A 20,066-nucleotide genomic window follows, 5' to 3' on the forward strand; every position below is an offset into this window, starting at 1 on the left:
CGTCTGAAGTTTGCCAAAAGGCACCTGAAGGACTCTCAGACCATGTAAAAAAATTTTTTTGTATTTACCATAAAATCCTTTTCTCTTGAGTTAAATCGACAGACGCAGCTCCATATCTTCTTAGACCATGCCTTCCTTGAGACTGGTTTATCTGGGCCTGACTCTGGATTCAGCCTTGGTGAAGGTCATTCTCTGGTCTGATGAAACAAAGACTGAACTCTTTGGCCTCAATGGCAAGAGTCATGTCTGGAGGAAAGCAGGCACCACTCATCACCTGGCCAATATCATCCCTACAGTGAAGCATAGTGGTGGCAGCATCATGCTGTGGGGATGTTTTTCAGCGGCAGAAACTGGGAGACTAGTTTGGATCGAGGATAAGATGAATGCAGCAATGTAGGGAGACATCCTTGATTAAAACCTTGATGAAAACCTGCTCCAGAGGGCTCTGGATCTCATACTGGGCCAAAGGTTTATCTTCCAACAGGACAACGACCCTTAAAGCGGAGTTCCACCCATTTTTAATAGGTTGGAATACATAGCTGTATGTAATCCCCTTTAAAACGGCTTTTACCAATGGAAACTTTTTTTTTTTTTTTTTGCTAGTAAGTACCTTAATTTCTGCTTTATTCCTCCTCTCCTCACTTCCTGGTCCAATCGGCGATGACGTCATTCGGCGATCCGCAGTGTCTGCTGGGATGTATTCAATTCCAGAAATCTCGGAGTAGCTGTATCTGTACTGAGCCGTGCCTTCCCCACCTCCGCCCCGCCTCCTCTCATTGAGTTGCATTGTATGAATGTATTAAGGCTGTTCTCTGCCCCGCCTCCGCCCCGCCTCCTCTTACAAATCAATGAGAGGAGGCGGGGCAGAGGCGGGGCAGAGAACAGCCTTAATACATTCATACAATGCAATTCAATGAGAGGAGGCGGGGCAGAGAACAGCCTTAATACATTCATACAATGAAACTCAATCAGAGGAGGCGGGGCGGAGGCGGGACAGGCACGGCTCAGTACAGATACAGCTACTGCGAGATTTCTGGAATAGAATACATCCCAGCAGACACTGCGGATCGCCGAATGACGTCATCGCCGATCGGACCAGGAAGTGAGGAGAGGAGGAATAAAGCCAAAATTAAGGTATTTACTAGCAAAAAAAAAAAGTTTCCATTGGTAAAAGCCATTTTAAAGGGGATTACATAGATCTAAAGTTCCGAAAATGGGTGGAACTCCACTTTAAGCACACAGCCAAGATAACAAAGGAGAGGCTGAGGGACAACTTTGTGAATGTCCTTGAGTGGCCCAGCCAAAGCCCCGACTTGAACCAGATTGAACATCTCTGGAGAGATCTAGAAATGGCTGTGCACCGACGTGCCCCATCCAACCTGATGGAGCTTGAGAGGTCCAGAAAGAAGAATGGAAGAAACTGCCCAAAGCTAGGTGTACCAAGCTTGTAGCATCATACATAAAAAATATTGAAGCTGTAATTGGTGCAAAGGGTGCTTCAACAAAATATTGAGAAAATGTGTGAATACTTATTGTACACGTGATATTTTTAATAAATTTGAAAATATTTCAAACAAACTTCTTTCACAGTGTCATTAAGAGGTATTGTTTGCAGAATTTTGAAGAAAATAATGAATTTATTTTGGAATGTGGCTGCATTATTAAAAAATGTGGAAAAAGTGAAGCACTGAGTACCGGATGCACTGTAGATGGCTGCAGAACTGATCTATTGCGGCAGTCTCCCGCTGGCTCTACGACCAAGAACCGGGAAATCACATGAGCGCTCATCACTTGATTCTCGGTCTTCACTGAGCAGAGACCATCGGTCTCCTCTCTGCTCTGCCCCTCCAACGCTTACTGGCGTGCAGGGCTGTGAAGGGTGCCGGAGCAGCTGATTCAGCCTCAGCTAAGTGCTGAGAGGCTGAGCTAGCTGCTGGTCAGGCATCAGGGCGAATCCTGACATTGTCGGGATCTTTGCACAGCCTGGACCAGCTCTGGACATCAGTTGATAAAGAGCTTCAGCCTGCTGTCAGCTGAATCTGGGTCACCGGAGTGCAGGACTAAGCGAACTCCTGTGAACCACGAGTAAAGTATGGCCAAAACAATCTTTTAAAACCATGTAAAAAAAAAACAAAAAAAAAAAATGTTTAATGCCTTTCCATGCACAATTTTATTAACATTCCTCAGCATGATGCCCAGTTGATAAGTGCCACTGACAGCTTTGGTTACCGATGACAATTGGGAACCAATCAATCACACTGGTTCGCAACCATGTGATTACCATATCGGCTATGACATAGCTTAGCTTCACTGAAAAAAATTGAAGGTTTAAAAAAAAAAAAAAAAAAAAAAAGAAAAAAAGCACACCTGTACTAAGAGAAAACATACAGATTACCATGGCACTAGTTGCCTGGATGTATCTGGCCTCAATGCTTTACTTACTTGGCTTTCATGCCAGGTTTCACTTCCACAGTTTTGTCAGAAGCGTGGACAACACGCACACTAACTTCTCCAGCCTCAGGATTAGCCTGTCTTCTTAGAAAATCATTGACCCGATTCTCCAAAAATGTACCTAATCTTGTAGTAGGAAGTCCTGTTGAAAAAGTTTAATAGCCTAAATTATAAAACTTCAATATTTGAGGATTGATTCAAACAATAATAAAATGGCACTTACGTTTTGCTGAAAACTTGTTCTCTTTTCTGGTTTGGCCACCTTTCTTCAGGCAACGCTCGCAAACAAAACTAGTTAAAAAAAAACACAAAAAGAAAAACAAAGTCAGTTTAGAGCAAAATGCCTCAAACATCTGTATATTTAACTACATGTACATCTTGAGCAGAAAGATTTCTTTTTAATGACTGCCAAAAAACAATTTTTTTTTCTTTTATGTTGTGTCCATCAAAGTATCTTAAGCTTGAAAATTTTTAATTTTTGTACTCACTTTAAAATCTAAAATTCTTTCAGGTTTTATTGCCACCTACAGGTGGCTTGGACACTGACAAACAATTGTAGGCCAGCCCAAGATAAACCCTCCCCCTACCAGCAAGGAGAAAAAAAATTCTCATCTTTATGGAACACAAAGTTTATTTGGGACATCCAAAAGCAGTTATACTGAGGGGGGTGGGCAACACAGCAAACAAATTCTAACAGGCCTTAAAAAATGACAAAGAAAACTGGGGGACTACCTGCAGCTCCAAGGCCTAAAAGAACCGTTGGGTCAAAGATGGCAACAGATGAGTATTTCCTCTCACTGCCTGTCAAAAATTGTTTTCTTATTTGTACAAGACACAGGGAAGTCTATTGTTAGAATACTTGGATGTCCAAAAGCAATCCCATGAGGGGTAAGCAACAACAAACCGTAGCAAACAGGCCCAACAAGAACAATCCTGAACAGAAGAGGAATAACTGAATACCCTCACAGGGCAGACTGCAGGACTTTGCAACCAAGCATCTGCAGAGGCCTGAACATCCATCTGGTATAAGTTTGCAAATGTACGACCAGGTGGCTGCCATACAGACTTGGAAAACAGAGGCCTGGTGTTGAAAAGCTCATGATTCACCGACACTTCTGGGGGAGTATTCCTTCACCTGAAAGGGGAGAACCCTTCCTTTCAGATCATATGCCTGAATGACTTGTCGAATCCACCTAGCAACTGTTTACAGGAACCTGTTCCTTCTGAGACACAAACAAGATTGATAAACCGAGGCAGCAGCTGCAAGACTCGCACAGCCCTAACAGGACCAAGCAATGGAGAGCAGTCTCTTTAAGATGACCTGATATAAAAGAAACGTGGAGACTGCCTTAGGCAGGAAGGAGTTTCATGGTCAAACAACCTTGTCCTTGTGAAGTACAAAAAAAGGTTCCTTACAGGACAAAGCTGCTGGCTCAAACACCCTCCTAATCAAGGTGACAGTCACGAGAAAGGCAACCATGTGTGATAAGAAAAAAGCAGAAATATCCTAAATAGGTTGAAACGGTGGCCTTTGAAGGATCAACAAAACACTAGATTAAGGTCCTATGGAGTTAATGAGGAGCACACTGATGGAATAATGTAAGCCACTCCTTGCAAAAAAGGCTCTTAACAAGAAGTGGAAAGCTAGCAGTCAATGAAGAAACCTGGCCATTATTAGTCCTCAGTGCTGACTTAATGATAAAAACCGTTGCCACTGCAGAATCTGCTTCTTTGGGCCCTTCTTTCCTTCCTTCCTCCTGGAGACCTAGACTACTTACAGTCATCTCTCTGCAGATGCTTACAGATGTCTGCTAGCTGCTCCAACACAGGGGAAAAAGCAGCTGAGAACATCTCCTTGGACATGAAAGTCCTTGAGGTCAGAGCCCTGTACAAGTTAGTAAGAAACAGAATGTTGCAGGAGAGCCAGCTTTAGTTTGCTGCCCCATAAGTGAGTTTGTGGCAAGAAGGCCGTCTCCAGAAATAAGGGCTTTTAGTAGATCGGATTCTGATCTCCCAAAAGCTACATCCGCCATTCCTGCATGGCCTCAAGGGGGGCGCAATACTCACAATCCCAAGCACTAGCACCAATGGGGGCAGGGGAAGCCTTCCAGTATACCATTCACCTGAAGGTTTCAGAATCCCTGGTCGTGCCATGGCCTGTGCTGTAGGAGTTCTGCAGTACATATCCTGCTCACCTGGTATTCTGTGAAGTCTCTCAGCCATGTCTATATGCAGTAGCACAGGTGGACAAGCCACTCACCACTGGTTTGTGGTTGCGCAATAGGCAGTCACCCGTGACTGCGCACTGGGACCAGACCTAGGGAGGAATCACCAACTCTCTCTGAAACTAAACAGGGTGGTGTACACCCTAGAGCTGCACAATTCTGGAAAAAATGAGATCACGATTCTTGGTGTAACATTATCTTTTACATTATACAAAAAAATTGGGCTAACTTTACTGTTTAGTTTTTTTAAGATTCATTAAAGTGTATTTTTTCTCAAAAAAACTGCGTTTGAAAGACTTCTGTGCAAATACAGTGTGACATTAAAGATTGAAATGATCGCTATTTTATTCTCCAGGGTCTCTGTTAAAAAAAAAAAAAAAGTACAATGTTTGGGGGTTCTAGTGAATTTTCTAGCAAAAAATACTGATTTTAACTTGTAAGCAACAACTGTCAGAAAAAGGTTTAGTCTTTAATAGGTTAAACTGCCCTCACTTACAGATGAAAGTTCATTCATTTGATCTAAAAGAACGAAAAGATACATTACAAAACATTGTGTTTATAGTTATCTCACAGCCTTAACAATGATGAACAGCTCTGTAACAATCGAGGACATGACATTTTGGGAATGGGGGGGGGGGTGAATATAGATTGCGATTTTTTTAACAATTAACCGTGCAGCTCTAGTACACCCTGTATTGTACATAGGATATCTACAGTGGCTTCTAGTGGCATAACCATTGAAAACAGTGCATCAATTATTCTGTAAACTAAACACATCTTGAATTAATTTAAACTAAACTGGCTTTAACACTGAAAAAAAAAAAAAAAAAAAAGAAGCTTACCCAGTTGGCCAGATTGTCTCATTATGAAGAACACAAATTTGGTGCATTTTCCGACCACAGTCTAAGCAGTCAACAAACCTAAAATAAAAACGCAGCAATACAATTTTTTATTTATGTGTAACTAAAATATATGCAGCATTATAATCTAAAGGAGTATGAAATGGGATTCTAAGGGCCTTTAGAGCCAGAACGAGATTATGAAAGGAAACAAACAACTTTTGAGAAGCCTATACATGCAAACATAAAAATATTTAAAAGGCACAACAAAATTACATACTGTTCAGGTTCCAGAGTGTCATTTTTCTGTTTGGAAAATTGATCTTTGTTGATGGTACTAAAGTGAATGAAAGCAAACAAAATCAGAAAACTTATTGTACAGTGCACACAGAGAAAAATGACATGCATGAATAATTCCACGCTTGGAATAAACAACCTCCAGAGCTGGTAACACTGTACTTTGATACCTAGTACTAATAAATGTGTACAAAAGTGTAGCACTTATACAAAAAAACAGTGCCAAAAATGTGCAATACACACAATCTAGTGATAATCTGCAATATAAGCATACAGAATTAATTTGTAATATTCACAGTTTACAAATAAACAAATGTGAAAAACATGTGCACCAACTATCCGGACAATAGGTGGTTATTGTAGTCCAAAAAAAGTGCAAAGACTCCAATCTCCAGAAGAATCCACCAAAAGATGCCATCCGAAAAGGGGGGAAAATAAAGGGGTTTTCTAGATGGTATTCATGATAGATAAGTGTGTTATCACAAATTTCTGGCACTGATTATTTGTCTGTATTAACACTACACTTTTATACACATACTGAGATAAAGGACATAAAAATAAATGCTTTCTTTTATTTTTCTCTTCTTTATGTTAACACCTGACACCCCAAGTTGCTGTTATCTTGTCCTTGTGCTGCTGCCAGGTTCTAATGGACCTGGCGATTTAGGTTCCATATTGGCACTTATTGATGTTGATTGTTGTATGCACTTACTCACGGTTTACTTTATGTCATTCCTGAACGACTTATTTTACTGTATGTTTCATGCTCCATGCTTCTCCCCTAACTCTGTAAAACCCTTTTCTTTCAATAAAATAAGATTGAACTAAAATAAATGCTGCATTTACCATGTTAAAACATCAGCTACCTATGTGTTAATGTGTATATGTAAATACAGACATCCCAGGAAAGAAAGAAAGAAAAAAACACCCCAGAGTTATTTACTGCAGTTGTCTCTTTCCAAAGTCTAAAGACATGCCCTTTGCTTTGCTTATGCTGGCCATACACAGACTGAATTTCACCCAACTACTGCTGAATCAGCTGAAATTTATTCTGTGGGAGGTTCAGCCCAACAAAAGGTGATTTTTCAATCAACTTTGGTCAAAACAGCAGGGCATAAATTTCTTGACCACACATTGCTAGCATCCAATCATATACAGGGACTGTTCTTCTCGCAGCCACGGGTGCTGGCTGCCAGAATATAATAGTTGGCACTGCAGATTAGTCAAGCGGGGCTGGTTTAGAGAAGTCTTAACATTTACAGCCCATTCAGACTGGCGCGATCCAACTTCAAGGGGAGACTTGCAGGGACTTCACATAATGGAAGTCTATGCAAGTCGCTCCCAGGTCACCCCAAAGTAGTACAGGACCCTTTTTCTAAGTCGGAACGACTTGTGTCGCTCCTATTAGAACGGGTCCTGTACTACTCAATGGCGAGCGACCGAGGGCGACTTGTCAGGCGACTTGGTCGCCTGACAAGTCGTGCTAGTCTGAATGGGCTCTTATGGTCAGCTGTAGTCTTTAGTATGATTGAAATCCTCCCTCCTTTTTCTTTAACTTCATTCAGTTTTACAGTATCACCTCCTCACTGCCTACTTTAACCCTTTGAATCCTGCACTTGCGCACTGCTACTGCATGCATTTCACGAAGTTGAGGGATGCCCCTTTTAGGTAAATCTTGTTCAGAGGGCGGCACTGCTCGCAGAATGCAACAGTGGAGACAATTTTTCCATGCTGCTAAAGCATATGCACACACCCCTCACTGCAAGGGGGAGTGGTTAATGCTGGCCATACACTACACGAAAAATTGGCCGAAATTTGGTCATTTGGACAGTTTGTACATTTAATGGGCACAAATCGGTAATCAGTTGTGATGTTTTTGAGCCAAGAAAATGAAGGGCAAGTTTAGAAATTTGCTGCCGAACGATAAATTGAAAGATTAATGTGTTTCTCATCCAAACTATTTGCACTAGGCAGATGTAAAAAAAACAAAAATAGGATTCATTTATGTCCATTGAACGATTTATCGGTCATTACATGATGACACTATCGTTTGCTCTCATGGCCGAGTGTTCGTTTTTCGAAAAGGAGTTTGAACGATTTTTCGTATATGCCAGCATAAGGGGATAGTAAAACCTCATGGCTTTACCCCCCCCCCCCCCAAACGCTAGTATGAACGGGGCTGTGTACTGCTGTGAATAAACACTCAAGTCCTGAGAACTTCCAGGTTCAGACTAAAACAATGATCGTAACTTATTTCCTAAGCTCCTCATGGAATACAGATAGAAAGCCGCAGGAACTAATGTAAAAAGAGACCAGAAAAAAAAAAAAAAAAAAAAAACATTTGATGTGTACAGGTTTACAGGTTGAACTGGAACTTTCGTTATTTCAAACAATTCTACCGGGTAGGTTTTATTGGTACTTTTAATTTCTGTTCCACACAAAAGCGGTTTACTACCTGCTAGATTTTGTTTATTCCATACCGACTCCATCTGCGTGCACAGGAGTCACTTTGTCCTGGCACTATACATAGCAATTACATCTTCCAAGCTGGGCCAAAAGGGAAGACACCAAACCAGGAAGAAGACACAGAAATATAATTGCGACAATGAGGAGCAGAGGTTGCATCGCTGGAAGAGCGTACGGTCAGAGACACGTTTACCATAACCTGCACATATGCCGTGCATTCCTGGACATTTTGGTAAGAGATCGTTGGGGGGGGGGGGGGCCTAAAGCATAAGGATCTGCTTAATTTAGAACGGTCATAAAACCTTTATTGTAGTAAACATTTTAATACAGTGTGTTTCCACGATATTCAGGCTGCAAAATAGGCTGGATTTTCCAATAAGATGGTTTAGCGGTACCTTTTTATGAGCTGAATGTAATATAGATCTGTACAAGTATGAGGACAGTAGAGGAGCACGTCATTTGGCTCATTAAACAGAATTACTCTTTTAACACTGCATTAAAACGGTAGTAAAATGCTTCATTACAGTGGTTGTTAACCAACTGTAAGAACATTATATAATCCCTCTGATCTTCTAACAATAGGTGCACTTGTGCCTGTTCCATTTAAAAAAAAAACAAAAAAAAAAAAAACAGTATATACCTAATTTCAGAGCGCCGATCGGCACTCACGTGACTGGCGGGCTCTCTCCTCTCTCCATCTGACAGATGCAGTGGGCGGGGCCGAGATTCCCCTGCTGACGTCAGTCGAAGAGGAGGAGGAAAGAAGCGGCCGGTCACGTGAGTGCTGATCGGCGCTCTGTAATGTGGTATATACAGCATTTTTTTTATATAAAACACAGACGCAGGAGCACCTATCGTTAGGAGACAAGGGGGATTATATATGATATGAAATGTTATTTCAGCAGCAAGAGGGGAGGGGGCGGGCCCTGACACGGGAGCCGACAGGCAGGAAGGGAGGGGGGGAAAGGACAGCTGCGGATGACAGAGGCAGGTAAACTGACTAAGGTGTCAAGGTTCAGCAGCCATGATACACCGTGGTCAGTTTAAAGGAGGTGAGGGCATAGCCAGGCAGGATCAGCCAGGTATTTCAGGTAATAAATGGGGCCAAATTACACAGCACAAGCACTGTGATGTATAACATGCTTTAAGAGAACAGGATCCAATTTTTTTTTTAGGTCAACAAACACCAACATAAAAATAAGTGGGCCCCCAGGCAGTTTAAGCCATAATGTTCTAGTATTCAATGCATACTAGCATATTATGACAGACTTGGACCCTGTCTTACTTCCGGTTTTGCGGGCTCCGGCTGTTTGATTGGCCAGGCCACAATGACATAACTCCAGGGCATGCTTATGGGGGTCACAACCGCGACACTGCACTCTGCAAGTTTAGGAGATATTCACTGTACTTACGGGTAAGATTATAGGCTTATTTGTACGTACAAGTTAAAGTATTAGAAAAAAGGGCAACATTTTTTTTTTTTAGTTTTGGATAGAGTGGAGAGGTATTAAAACATCTGTAAATTTGTATTGCTGTCTGTGCCCCCATTAGGGAGAATCACCCTCTCCGTTTGTCTTGTTTACCGTCATCATAGAAAGTGAAAAGTAAAAGAAAATCCCAAATTTTGGGTTGTTTCTAGAAATATAATAGGGGAAATTTGGGGACACTAGTTCTGGTGAGCTGGGGATCCCCAAGGAATTCCCTTAAATTTGCAGGGATTTCCACTCACTTCCCGTTTGGCTTCGGGACAGGAAGTGAAGAGAAATCGCTACAATGGGACATAGATGGCGAGAAAAAATCTGACAGATTATAACCCTCCCTTTGCCTATAGTTCTACTTTAAAGAACAGTGTTTACTACCACTTTAAATCACTGAGGGAAAGGCTGAGGCTAGTGTACCACCTGCTGGATACATAAAGTAAATATTAAAAATGTATATGTAACATCCAATACTGTATATAGCTGACTAAAAATATACAATAAAACGTTGTTAGTCCTAACAAAAGAATATTCAAAAACACTATGTTCCTTAAATTAATGAACAATTTACCGAAACAAAAAGAGGTTTGTACAAAATACCCTAGTAAAATATAGCAGCCATTTACAATGCAAAAATAAGGAAAGAAAACACATGCTAAAATTACACGACAAAGAATCCATAGAGGTGAACTATTTAAACACAGGCACAGGATCTATGCTACAGCACAACAAATGTAATTCATAAAATGATACTTACGTCTGGGGCTGCGTTGGGTCATCACCAAGAGATACACTCTCTCCTTGGATCTCATTGAAGCACTTTTCACAGAAGTGGTACCTATCAGCAAGAAGGCCATATTTGGGTGAACTGTTCGTTCATGCAATCACAGCCGAACCACGCGAAATGGGAGGTCATCAGAGGACGTTGCAGGAGACACACAGGGTTTGCGCAGGTGGTCATCAAGCCAAGTCACATGCCAGGGTAATTTTGATTTTTTTTTTTTAAGACGCGATTTTGTTTGAAATTCACGGCAATCAAAGTCACCACAGAAAGGATAGGGAAGGGTAAGAAATATACATATAACAGAGAAAGAAAGCGGGGGGAGGGGGAGGGGCATGACAAACAGAAGCACGACAAAACACAAAGCAGAAAGCCAATGCAAAGCACAGATTAGCAAAGGATTCTTTTGAAATGGGATTACAAGCAGCAAAATCACAGCAAATAAAAAGGAAAGATTTAACAAAAACTAATTAACCCACAAGGTTCAGGAAGAGGCATGGTTTGTCTTCTTACTCCGCTTAGAGGACTCTACTTTATACTAAAAGTCACTGTAAATGTGAGCTTTAAAAATATGTATACATTGACCATCTATACAGAAGTAAAACGTTAAAAGCATTTATTGCAATGACAAGCCTATTACTTCAAAATGTAGTGCAAGAGTACATTAAAGGAAAAGCCAAGGTATAGGAAAAATGCTTAATGATCAAGTTTGTTATGTCTGAATTTAAGTCACGATGGTTTGGTGAATTATAGACCGTACAAGGACATGCACTAAAATAAAGAAATCTGTATGCTACATTATTCACACTAGTAAATGACAACAGCGGTCAACTCTGCAGCCTTGCTTAAACAATTTGGAATAATGCCTACAATTATTACATTAAAACTGTTCATGAGACTTTATGAACTTTATTTTCTTCCTTCTTTTGAAAAAAGCTTATAGTGAAGTAAAAAAAAAAAAAAAAAAAAAAGGCTGATAAAATTTTAGCTGGCAGTTTTATAAAGAGAACTTAGCACCGTTGGTTGGTCAAAGCAGGTCCCGAATAACAGCGGAGTAAGATGCAAATCGAAAGTACAATTTTATCATGACAAATGGAGAAATCATTCTATGAGGCTAGCAATGTTGCAGTGCCAAAGCAGGGTTGCTTGAAAAGACACCATGCTGTGAAAAGCCACAGAATCCTTCTATACACACACACACACACACATTCACACTACATAAAATACAAAACTTAAACATATTGCTCATGTTGATAATAAGCAGCATATGAACATAATTATTGTCATTTTTAAACAATGAATGAAAACTGGCACTCAAAACTGGAAAGTTATGAAATGTCAATTGCTCACTGTTTGTAACAAAACTATTCCTCATTATTATCCAAATGTATTTAAACTAAAGTTCTACAGAAAATATTTAGCCACTTGGAAGTTATGTTGTATTGTTAAAAAACATCGAATCAATCTGAATAGCCCTTTTCTAGTCCAGCAAAAATACTCTATTGTTCTGGGATTCTGACCTGGCCATTCTAAGGCTTCTTTCACACGGTCCGCCTCCGTAGGCGGATCCATGCTGCTCAGCGGGGGATCGATACACTGATCCCCGCTGAGCAGGCAGGCGACAGCTCCCTCTCTGCTCTGTGGCGGAGAGGGAGGTGTCAGAGCCCCATGCATCTCTATGGGGGAATCGGATGAGAGCGAACCGCCTGTCCGCTCTCATCCGATTCCATGGACTGATAGAAAATAGGATTTCCATCCGTCTGTATTTCACGGACAGGATCGGATACGGATGGCAGCGAGTGTCAGCTGACTGTGTCTACGCTGATATCCGCTGCCCCATAGGGATTCATGGAGGATCCGATCAGATCCGCCTAAAAAAACTGACAGGCGGATCTGATCGGATCGCTCATGTGAAAGGACCCCAAGACATTAAAAAAGTTAATTAAATCCATTCTTGTATAGTTTTGGCTTTAAACCTGGTGTTCTTGTCTTGTTGGAAAAATAATCTCCCAAGCCTCGGATTTCAGACTGCACCAGGTTTTGCTACAGGAATTTTCTGTATTTTATTCTATTCTTTCTAACCACAAAAACCTTCTAGAACCCACTGAGGAGAGGCATTCCTATAGCATGATGCTACCACCTCCATGTTTTACAGTGGGGTTGGTGTGTTTGTGATGTTCTGCAGTGTTTGGCTTATGCCCAACAACGGTGTTTAGCTTGAAGTTCATAAAGTCCCTTTCACACAGACGCCTCCGTGGGACGGAATCTGCTTGCTCAGCGGGGATTGCTGCGCGGATCCCCGCCAAGCAGGCAAATGACAGGTTTGTCTCCGTTCACTGTGCAGAGCGGAGACGGACACAATTCCACTCTCTCTTAGTTTATAAAATAAGGTCTGCAGGCATCGACCGCAGGGTTTGCTCTTGGATACGGAACTGGCTAAAAGGGCGTGTCCAAAGGGTGGTAATAAATAGCGCCTACTCAGACTGGTCTGGGGTGGTAAGTGGGGTCCCCCAATGCTCAGTCCTGGGACCAACCTTGTTCAATTTATCCATAAACAGCATTAAGGACGGGATCAGTAGTTATATATCAGTTTTTGCAGATGACACAAAATTGGGCAGGGCAATAACTGCACAGCATGAAGCAGATATCCTACAGAATGACCTGGACAAAATAACGGAATGGGCAACGACATGGCAAATGAGGTTTAATGTGGAGAAGTGTAAGGTTTTGCACTTGGGGGACTAAAAACATAAAAGTACAATACACTTTAGGGGGGAACCTTTGGGGGAATCAAAAATGGAGAAAGATCTGGGAGTCTTGATAGAGGATAGACTAATAGCATGCAATGTCAAGCAGCTGCCAAAGCCGGCAGAATATTAGCATGCATAAAAAAAGGGACGTATTCCAGAGATAAGACTATAATCCTTCCACTTTATAAAACTCTGGTCCGACCGCATCTGGAGTATTCTGTCCAGTTCTGGTCACCAGTCCTCAGGAGGGATGTGTTGGAGCTGGAGAGAGATCAGAGAAGGGCAACTAAACTAATTAGGGGATTGGGGGACCTTAATTATGAAGAGCATCTGCAATCGCTTGATTTATTCTCCCTGGAGAAGAGATGCCTGAGAGGGGACATGATAGCAATTTATAAATATCTCAATGGTGATCTCAGCATAGAAAAAAAGCTATTCATTCGAAAGGATTGCATGAGGACTCGGGGGCATACAATGCGATTGGAGAAGCGTTTTAACCTCAAGCAATGTGGGGGGTGCTTTACTGTTAGGGCTACAAGATTGTGGAATTCTCTACCACAAGAGGTGGTTTCTGAGGGAGGTATGGTGGCTTTCAAAAGACTCTAAGATGTACATCTCAAGGAGAAAAACATTCAGGGGTATGAGAGATGATTACGGCCACACACACCTACACAGGTTGAACTGGATGGACTATGGTCTTTATTCAACCTCACCTATGTAACTGTCCTCTATAGGGAGATCGGGTAAAAATGGACCACCTGTCCATTTTAATCTTATATCCAATCCGCCAGACAGATGGAAAATGGGTAGATTGGATTAGATATCGGAGGGTGTCAGCGGACATGACACTACTGACATCCACTGTTCCATAGGGGTGAAAGGAGGGTTCAATCAGGTCCAGCTAAAGAATTGACAGGCAGACCTGATCAGACAGCCTCTGTAAAAGGGCCCTATGGCTCAATTTTGATTCTATCAGTCCAAGTAATCGTCTTTCAGCTAGCTTTCCAAGTCTCCAACATGCACCCTAGCAAACTGAGTAAGATGTGATGTGGTTTTTAGTTAACAGTGACTTTTTGTCATCCTTCCATAAAGCGGAAACTGAAGAGGCCTCCTCTGGGCAACACCCGTTTGCTGTCTCTCCAATTTCAGCCACTGAGGCTTGCAACTCATCCAGAGCTGTCTTAGGTCTTTAGGTGGTCTACCTCTCTATTCTCCTTGCACAATCACTTACTTTTGGTGAATGACCTGTTCTTGGCAAGATTTACAGGCATACACTTTCCACTTCTCAATGGCCGATTTAACTGTACTCCAAGGGAGAGTCCGCGATTTGGAAATTTTCTTGTACCCATCCCAACTTGTGCTTTTTTCAAGCCTTTTGATCGAGTTGCTTGAATTGGTTTGTCTTCGTGGTTTAGGTTGTAACAATACTAACCCACCAGAAGTTATTTTTCCAGTTACATGTGTATTTATACTACAAACAGCAGAAATACAATGACTATATACAGGTGACCTTAATTGAATTATTTAGGACTAGAAAATAATTTGCTACACCAGTAACAATTTAGGAATGTCACATTAGTGTTCATTTAGTGTTTTGGTTTTTTTAATAGAATACATTCAGCCCTGGTTCACACTGGCGTTGCTTAAGCGCGATTTCAAAGCCGCAGATCATTGCGATTTGCTCCTCTGATTTCATTGCGATTTCGTTTAACAGAAGTCTAGACCAGTCACAATGAAATTGGCAAAAAGTAGTGCAGGAACTTTTTTAAAGTGCGACAAGTCGCAGCAATTTGAAAAGCTCCATTGCCGACAATAGGGTGCGACTTGCAATGCCATTTGGGACTGTTAAATCGCATGATAAATTGCACTGGTGTGAACGGAGGCCTAAATCACTTTGCAAGAATTTATTTTGACTTTGCAAAGATCCGTTTTCATTTTGACAGGAATGTCATTTTGTGTTCATCAGTATGAAAACAAAACAAGGTTTAATTCAATATGATCGAATGTTCTATAACACTAAAACATGAAACTTCCAAGATGGTACTCTTGTTATAGGACTGTAATTATAAACACATTCAGCTTCATATGTGCCAACACCTTTTATCAAGTTTTAGGAGACATCACTCTTGTGTTCTATAGAGGTAAATATAATCTCTTTGCAAAAAAGGAGAAAAACCAGCGCTAACCACGGTTAGTAAAATGGAAACTAGGAAAACTGACTTTGACAAAAACACAACTGCGCGAAACATTTCGTCACGGCAACTTGTCTCTGTATGCGTTCCAAGATGGTCCTGACTTCCGGTGCAGTCATTTCCGGTTCATTGTTTCTGGTCCGGTTGACTCTGCTCTGCAATCGGCAGGAGGTGGTCCCTACTGAATACTGGCTAGTCCGGCACTCTCCAGGCTCCCAGACGCTACCATCTAGCTGGAGATCTCCCCACGCCATCACAGGTACCAGACCCCTCACCCAGCGGCTATGTCAGTTTGTGCACAGTTCACCAGCGGCGGCTCCAGCCTGGAAAGGCTACTGGTTTGGAACCTTTTAATCATTAACACACGTCTCTCAATAAACATGACTTTTCCTATGGGCTGTTTTCCTAGTTTACATTTTACTAACCGTGGTTAGCGCTGCTTTTTCTACTTTTTTGCAAACTTTTATGCTGTCATCAATATTTCCTAAGCAGCAGCACCAATGGTCAGTTGTAACTTTGGGAATGAGATTGCCACAGGGTCAGCGCTGGAACTTTGGATTGGTAAATATAATATTGTGCATATTTGTAATGTAGACTAGATTTTTTTCATAATTTTATATTTTTAAAGCCCAAGTCCAGGAAACCTAAAATTCTCTCTTGCAGTGGGTCTGCACCTGCACTGCAAGGGTTTAGATGCCATGTCAAATGCAGGGCTATGCATCTCTCTTGATAATATTAGATTACCTTAGACAGCCACAGAATAGGGGAGAAGAGGCTACAGTTCTAGTAGCACAAAGGAGCTGGTAAAATAAATCTGCTTCATGTCCCCTGGACAAAATTGAGCAGCTAATGCTTGCTGTTTGGGCGCCACCCCACTGCAAGTGAGGATTTTTGTTTCCTGGACTTTGGCTTTAAAAATATAAAATTCTGAAGAAAAAAAAAAGGATTATAGTCTACATTCAAATAAAAAAAAAAAAAAACTAAAAAAAGATAAATCGCCCTAAGAAAATGTTTTAGAACAGTTATCCTGACCAACTGAATTTCAGACCCAAAACAAACATGTGGGAAGTTTTGTTAAAGTCACATATATTCCAAATCCTGCCTTGGCCCTGAAACACTGGTTTGCATGGTCACCAATTAGGAATGACCAAATGCTTCTTCAGTTACAAAAATGGTGTGCTGGTGAGAAGTATTTCTGTTTTAGGTTATCAAACCATAACAGAAATGAGGCTTTTATCAGAATAAAACTTTCAGAAGGAGGTGCTGGCCATATGAAGCACTAATTTAATATTTGGAGACAAACTTATATTAGTGCTTTTCTTTACAGTGAATGGAAGCCAAAACAGCTACTGACTAGAGGTAGAGGAGAGGTAGTATATAAATAGGTGACAAGAATCGATACTTAATAAACCAAATATTAAAATGTTACAAAAGCACATTGTTCAGCATTTTCTCATCTTAAAATATCAGGACTGGGAATCACTTGGCAAAATGAAGCCCACAATTGGCAGCTCCACAAACTCAATTTTTCATGGCCTTTGATGATTTGGATTTGCCACCGGCTTCTTATATCTCTAAGACACACCAGTGGCAAAATCACTGTGAAATGGTAGTGGCTATTGGGCAGAACTATACATTCCAATGGTTATATGGATGCACTTACCTGTTTTGGTAACTGTAATAAGTAGCATCACGCGGAATTGTACACAACTGTTTCCCATAGCAGCATAAAGTTTGTGGAGAAAATTCAAGCTGTGAAGATAAAAAGAAAAAATGTACTTGACCATAAAGCATCTTTCTGCATTTAGGTGCCCCTGCTTTCTTAGGAGTTGAATTCTAAAGAAACTGAAATGTACACCACACGGGACACAGGGTGAAGTAATTCAGATACAGTGCATTCATAAAGTATTCAGACCCCCCTTCACTTTTTCAATTTTGTTATGTTGCAGCCTGGTACTACAGTGGTTTACATTTTTTCCTCATTAAGCTACACTCAGTAGCCCATAATGACAAAGTGAAAACAGAATTTTAGAAATGTCAGAATTTATTATAAAGGAAAAACCGAAATACCAAATTTGGCTTAAAAGGTGTTGTAAAGGTTATAAAGGTTTTTTATAATAAAAACAAACATGCCTATACTCACCTGCTCTGTGCAATCATTTTGCACACAGCAGCCCCAATCTTCTTCTGGGGTGCTCTGCCAGCGCTCCAGGCCCCTCCTCTTCATCAGATGCCCCCACACAAAGCTGCTTTCCCTGGGGGCACCCGTGAAGGCTCGCTCCCGAGTCCTGCTGCTGCGTCTGACACAGACCCGCCCCCTGCTCCCCCGTCATTGAATTAGATTGACAGCAGCGGGAGCCAATGGCTCCTGTTGCCATTAATCTGTATAATGAGGAGAGAGACAGCGGCTGGAGCAGTTGCGCTTGTGCACGTCGCTGGATCAGATTGGGCTCGGTTAAGAAGGGGAGGGGGGGTTCCGGGGGGAGCTGCAGCACAGGTGGTTTTTCACCTTTAGACCAGGTTAGCACTGGTATGACACGACTGTCGATCCAAACTTGCCCTGCAACATCGGTCCTGTTTCCAGGATACCATTTTGTATATAATTGGGAGGAAATACTGCGCCAACCATTTAAACTATCGGACAGCTGCTAACACTACAGAAGACCATCATGTTATAAATATGAAAAGGGAAAAAAGTGCAGTGCTATAATTGATAAAGAACTGGGACTTCAACAGGTGTGACAATCCTGCAACAATCTCAGTCTGGATGTGAAATATCCCGTATGTGAAGATAAAATAGAAATGGAATTAAAATTCTGATACTCGCTACACCATGTGTCAACATATAAAAATATATCATGTTGAAAAATTTGTTTAAGCCTAAAGATTGGCTAATACTGTGTGCTAACCAATAAAAGTAAATACACCTGTGCAAATTTAGAACAAATAAACAAAAGAAAACATGTACAAAAAAATTGATAAGAGAAAAGATTGTCCAAAGTTCTGTCTGTTGTTGGCCTTACTGAATGTTCATTCATCTTGACCCCATCCAAATATACCCACATTGGAGAAGTAAAGGCGGTTGCCATCGGCTGTCTACATTTAATTGGAGGAGTTGAGGCTGTCACCACTGGCCGTTAATGCTTTATTGGCCCCTTCGGCGTATTCCTATTTGAGCCCACTACATCTGGTAAGCCCCCCTCCATCATTGGTGGTGGTTTATACACGATCGGGTGATCTTTAAACATATGTGAAAACTGTTGAAATCTATATAGCACTCTCCCTGCAGAACTTTATCATGAGGGACTTTGGACAATTTTTTTTTTTATCAATTTTTTGTACAGGTTTTCTTTTGTTTGTCCTAAATTTGCACAAATGTTTTTACCTTTTATTGGTTAGCACACAGTATTAGCCAATCTTTAGGCTTAAAGACATTTTTCAACATGATCTATTTTTTTCTTCTCTACATATTTTTATATCATGTTTAAAAATTAGTTTAAGCCTAAAATATTAATATTTTATTCAAGGCACTGTATATGTTTTCATCTTGCTTGCTTTTAGCTCTGCACACACTTCCATTTTGCTTCCATTCTCTGACCTGTTCAGTGCACTTTGTGACTTCACCAATGTGCTAGACCCTGGTTCTCACTGTACTTCGCTTGTAGTGGGATATCTGGGTGACCTTCTGAGACAACAGTCAATTTGGGCTTTGTCAGCCAGTGGGATGATGTGTTTAGGTAATGTGCAGTTTTAGTTTTTCGCCACACATAGGATTTGGCTTTTAGGCCATAAAGTTCATTTTTGTTCTCATCTGACGAGAGCACCTTCTTCCACATTCTTGCTGTGTCCCCTACATGGCTTCTCGCAAAGTGCAAACGGGATTTCTTATGGCTTTCTTTCAACAATGGCTTTCTTCTTGTCACTCTTCCATACAGGCCAGATTTAGTTGTCCTGTGAACAGATTCTCCTAAACTGTGGATCTATGCAGCTCCTCTGGAGTTATCATGGGCCTCTTAGCTGCTTCTCTGATTAATGCTCTCCTTGCTTGGCCTGTCAGTTTAGGTGGACCATGTCTTAATAGATTTGCCATACTCTTTCCATTTTCAGATAATGGATTGAACAGTGCTCCGTGAGATCTTCAAAGCTTTGGATGTTTCTTTATAACCTAACCATGCTCTAAACTTCTTTACAACTTTATCCCTGACCTTGTTCACTAAGGCTATCTAACAAACCTCTGAGGGCTTCACAGAACAGCTTTATTTCTACTGAGAATAAAATTACACTCAGGTAGCCCCTATTTACTAATTAGGTGACTTCTGAAGGCAATTGGTTCCACTAGATTTTAGTTAGAGGTAACAGAGTAAAGGGGGCTGAATACAAATGCATCCCACACTTTTCAGATATTATAAAATTTGGAAAGCCATTTATCATTTTCCTTCCACTACACAATTATGTGCCACTTTGTGTTGGCCTATCAAATAAAATCCCAATAAAATACATTTACGTGTTTAGTTGCAACATGACACAAATGTGGAAAATTTCAAGGAGGTATGAATACTTTTTTAAAGCACTGTAAATAGACATGCT

At 41.1% G+C, this 20,066-nt stretch overlaps 1 protein-coding gene across 1 annotated transcript in view; it reads right to left on the reverse strand.

The window, feature by feature from the left end:
* Nucleotides 1-20,066, reverse strand: part of EP300 (EP300 lysine acetyltransferase) — a 141,264-nt gene that overhangs the window by 20,928 nt on the left and 100,270 nt on the right. The window contains exons 19-24 of the mRNA XM_082266481.1: nt 17,143-17,231; nt 10,514-10,594; nt 5,796-5,852; nt 5,519-5,596; nt 2,675-2,742; nt 2,443-2,593 (exon numbers count right to left, since the gene is read on the reverse strand). Coding sequence (XP_082122607.1) covers nt 2,443-2,593; nt 2,675-2,742; nt 5,519-5,596; nt 5,796-5,852; nt 10,514-10,594; nt 17,143-17,231 — 524 coding nt within the window. The remainder of the gene's footprint in view (nt 1-2,442; nt 2,594-2,674; nt 2,743-5,518; nt 5,597-5,795; nt 5,853-10,513; nt 10,595-17,142; nt 17,232-20,066) is intronic.

This window comes from Pelophylax lessonae, assembly GCF_965119305.1.
Source record: "Pelophylax lessonae genome assembly, chromosome: 8".
In the NCBI taxonomy this organism is placed as follows: Eukaryota; Metazoa; Chordata; class Amphibia; order Anura; family Ranidae; genus Pelophylax; species Pelophylax lessonae.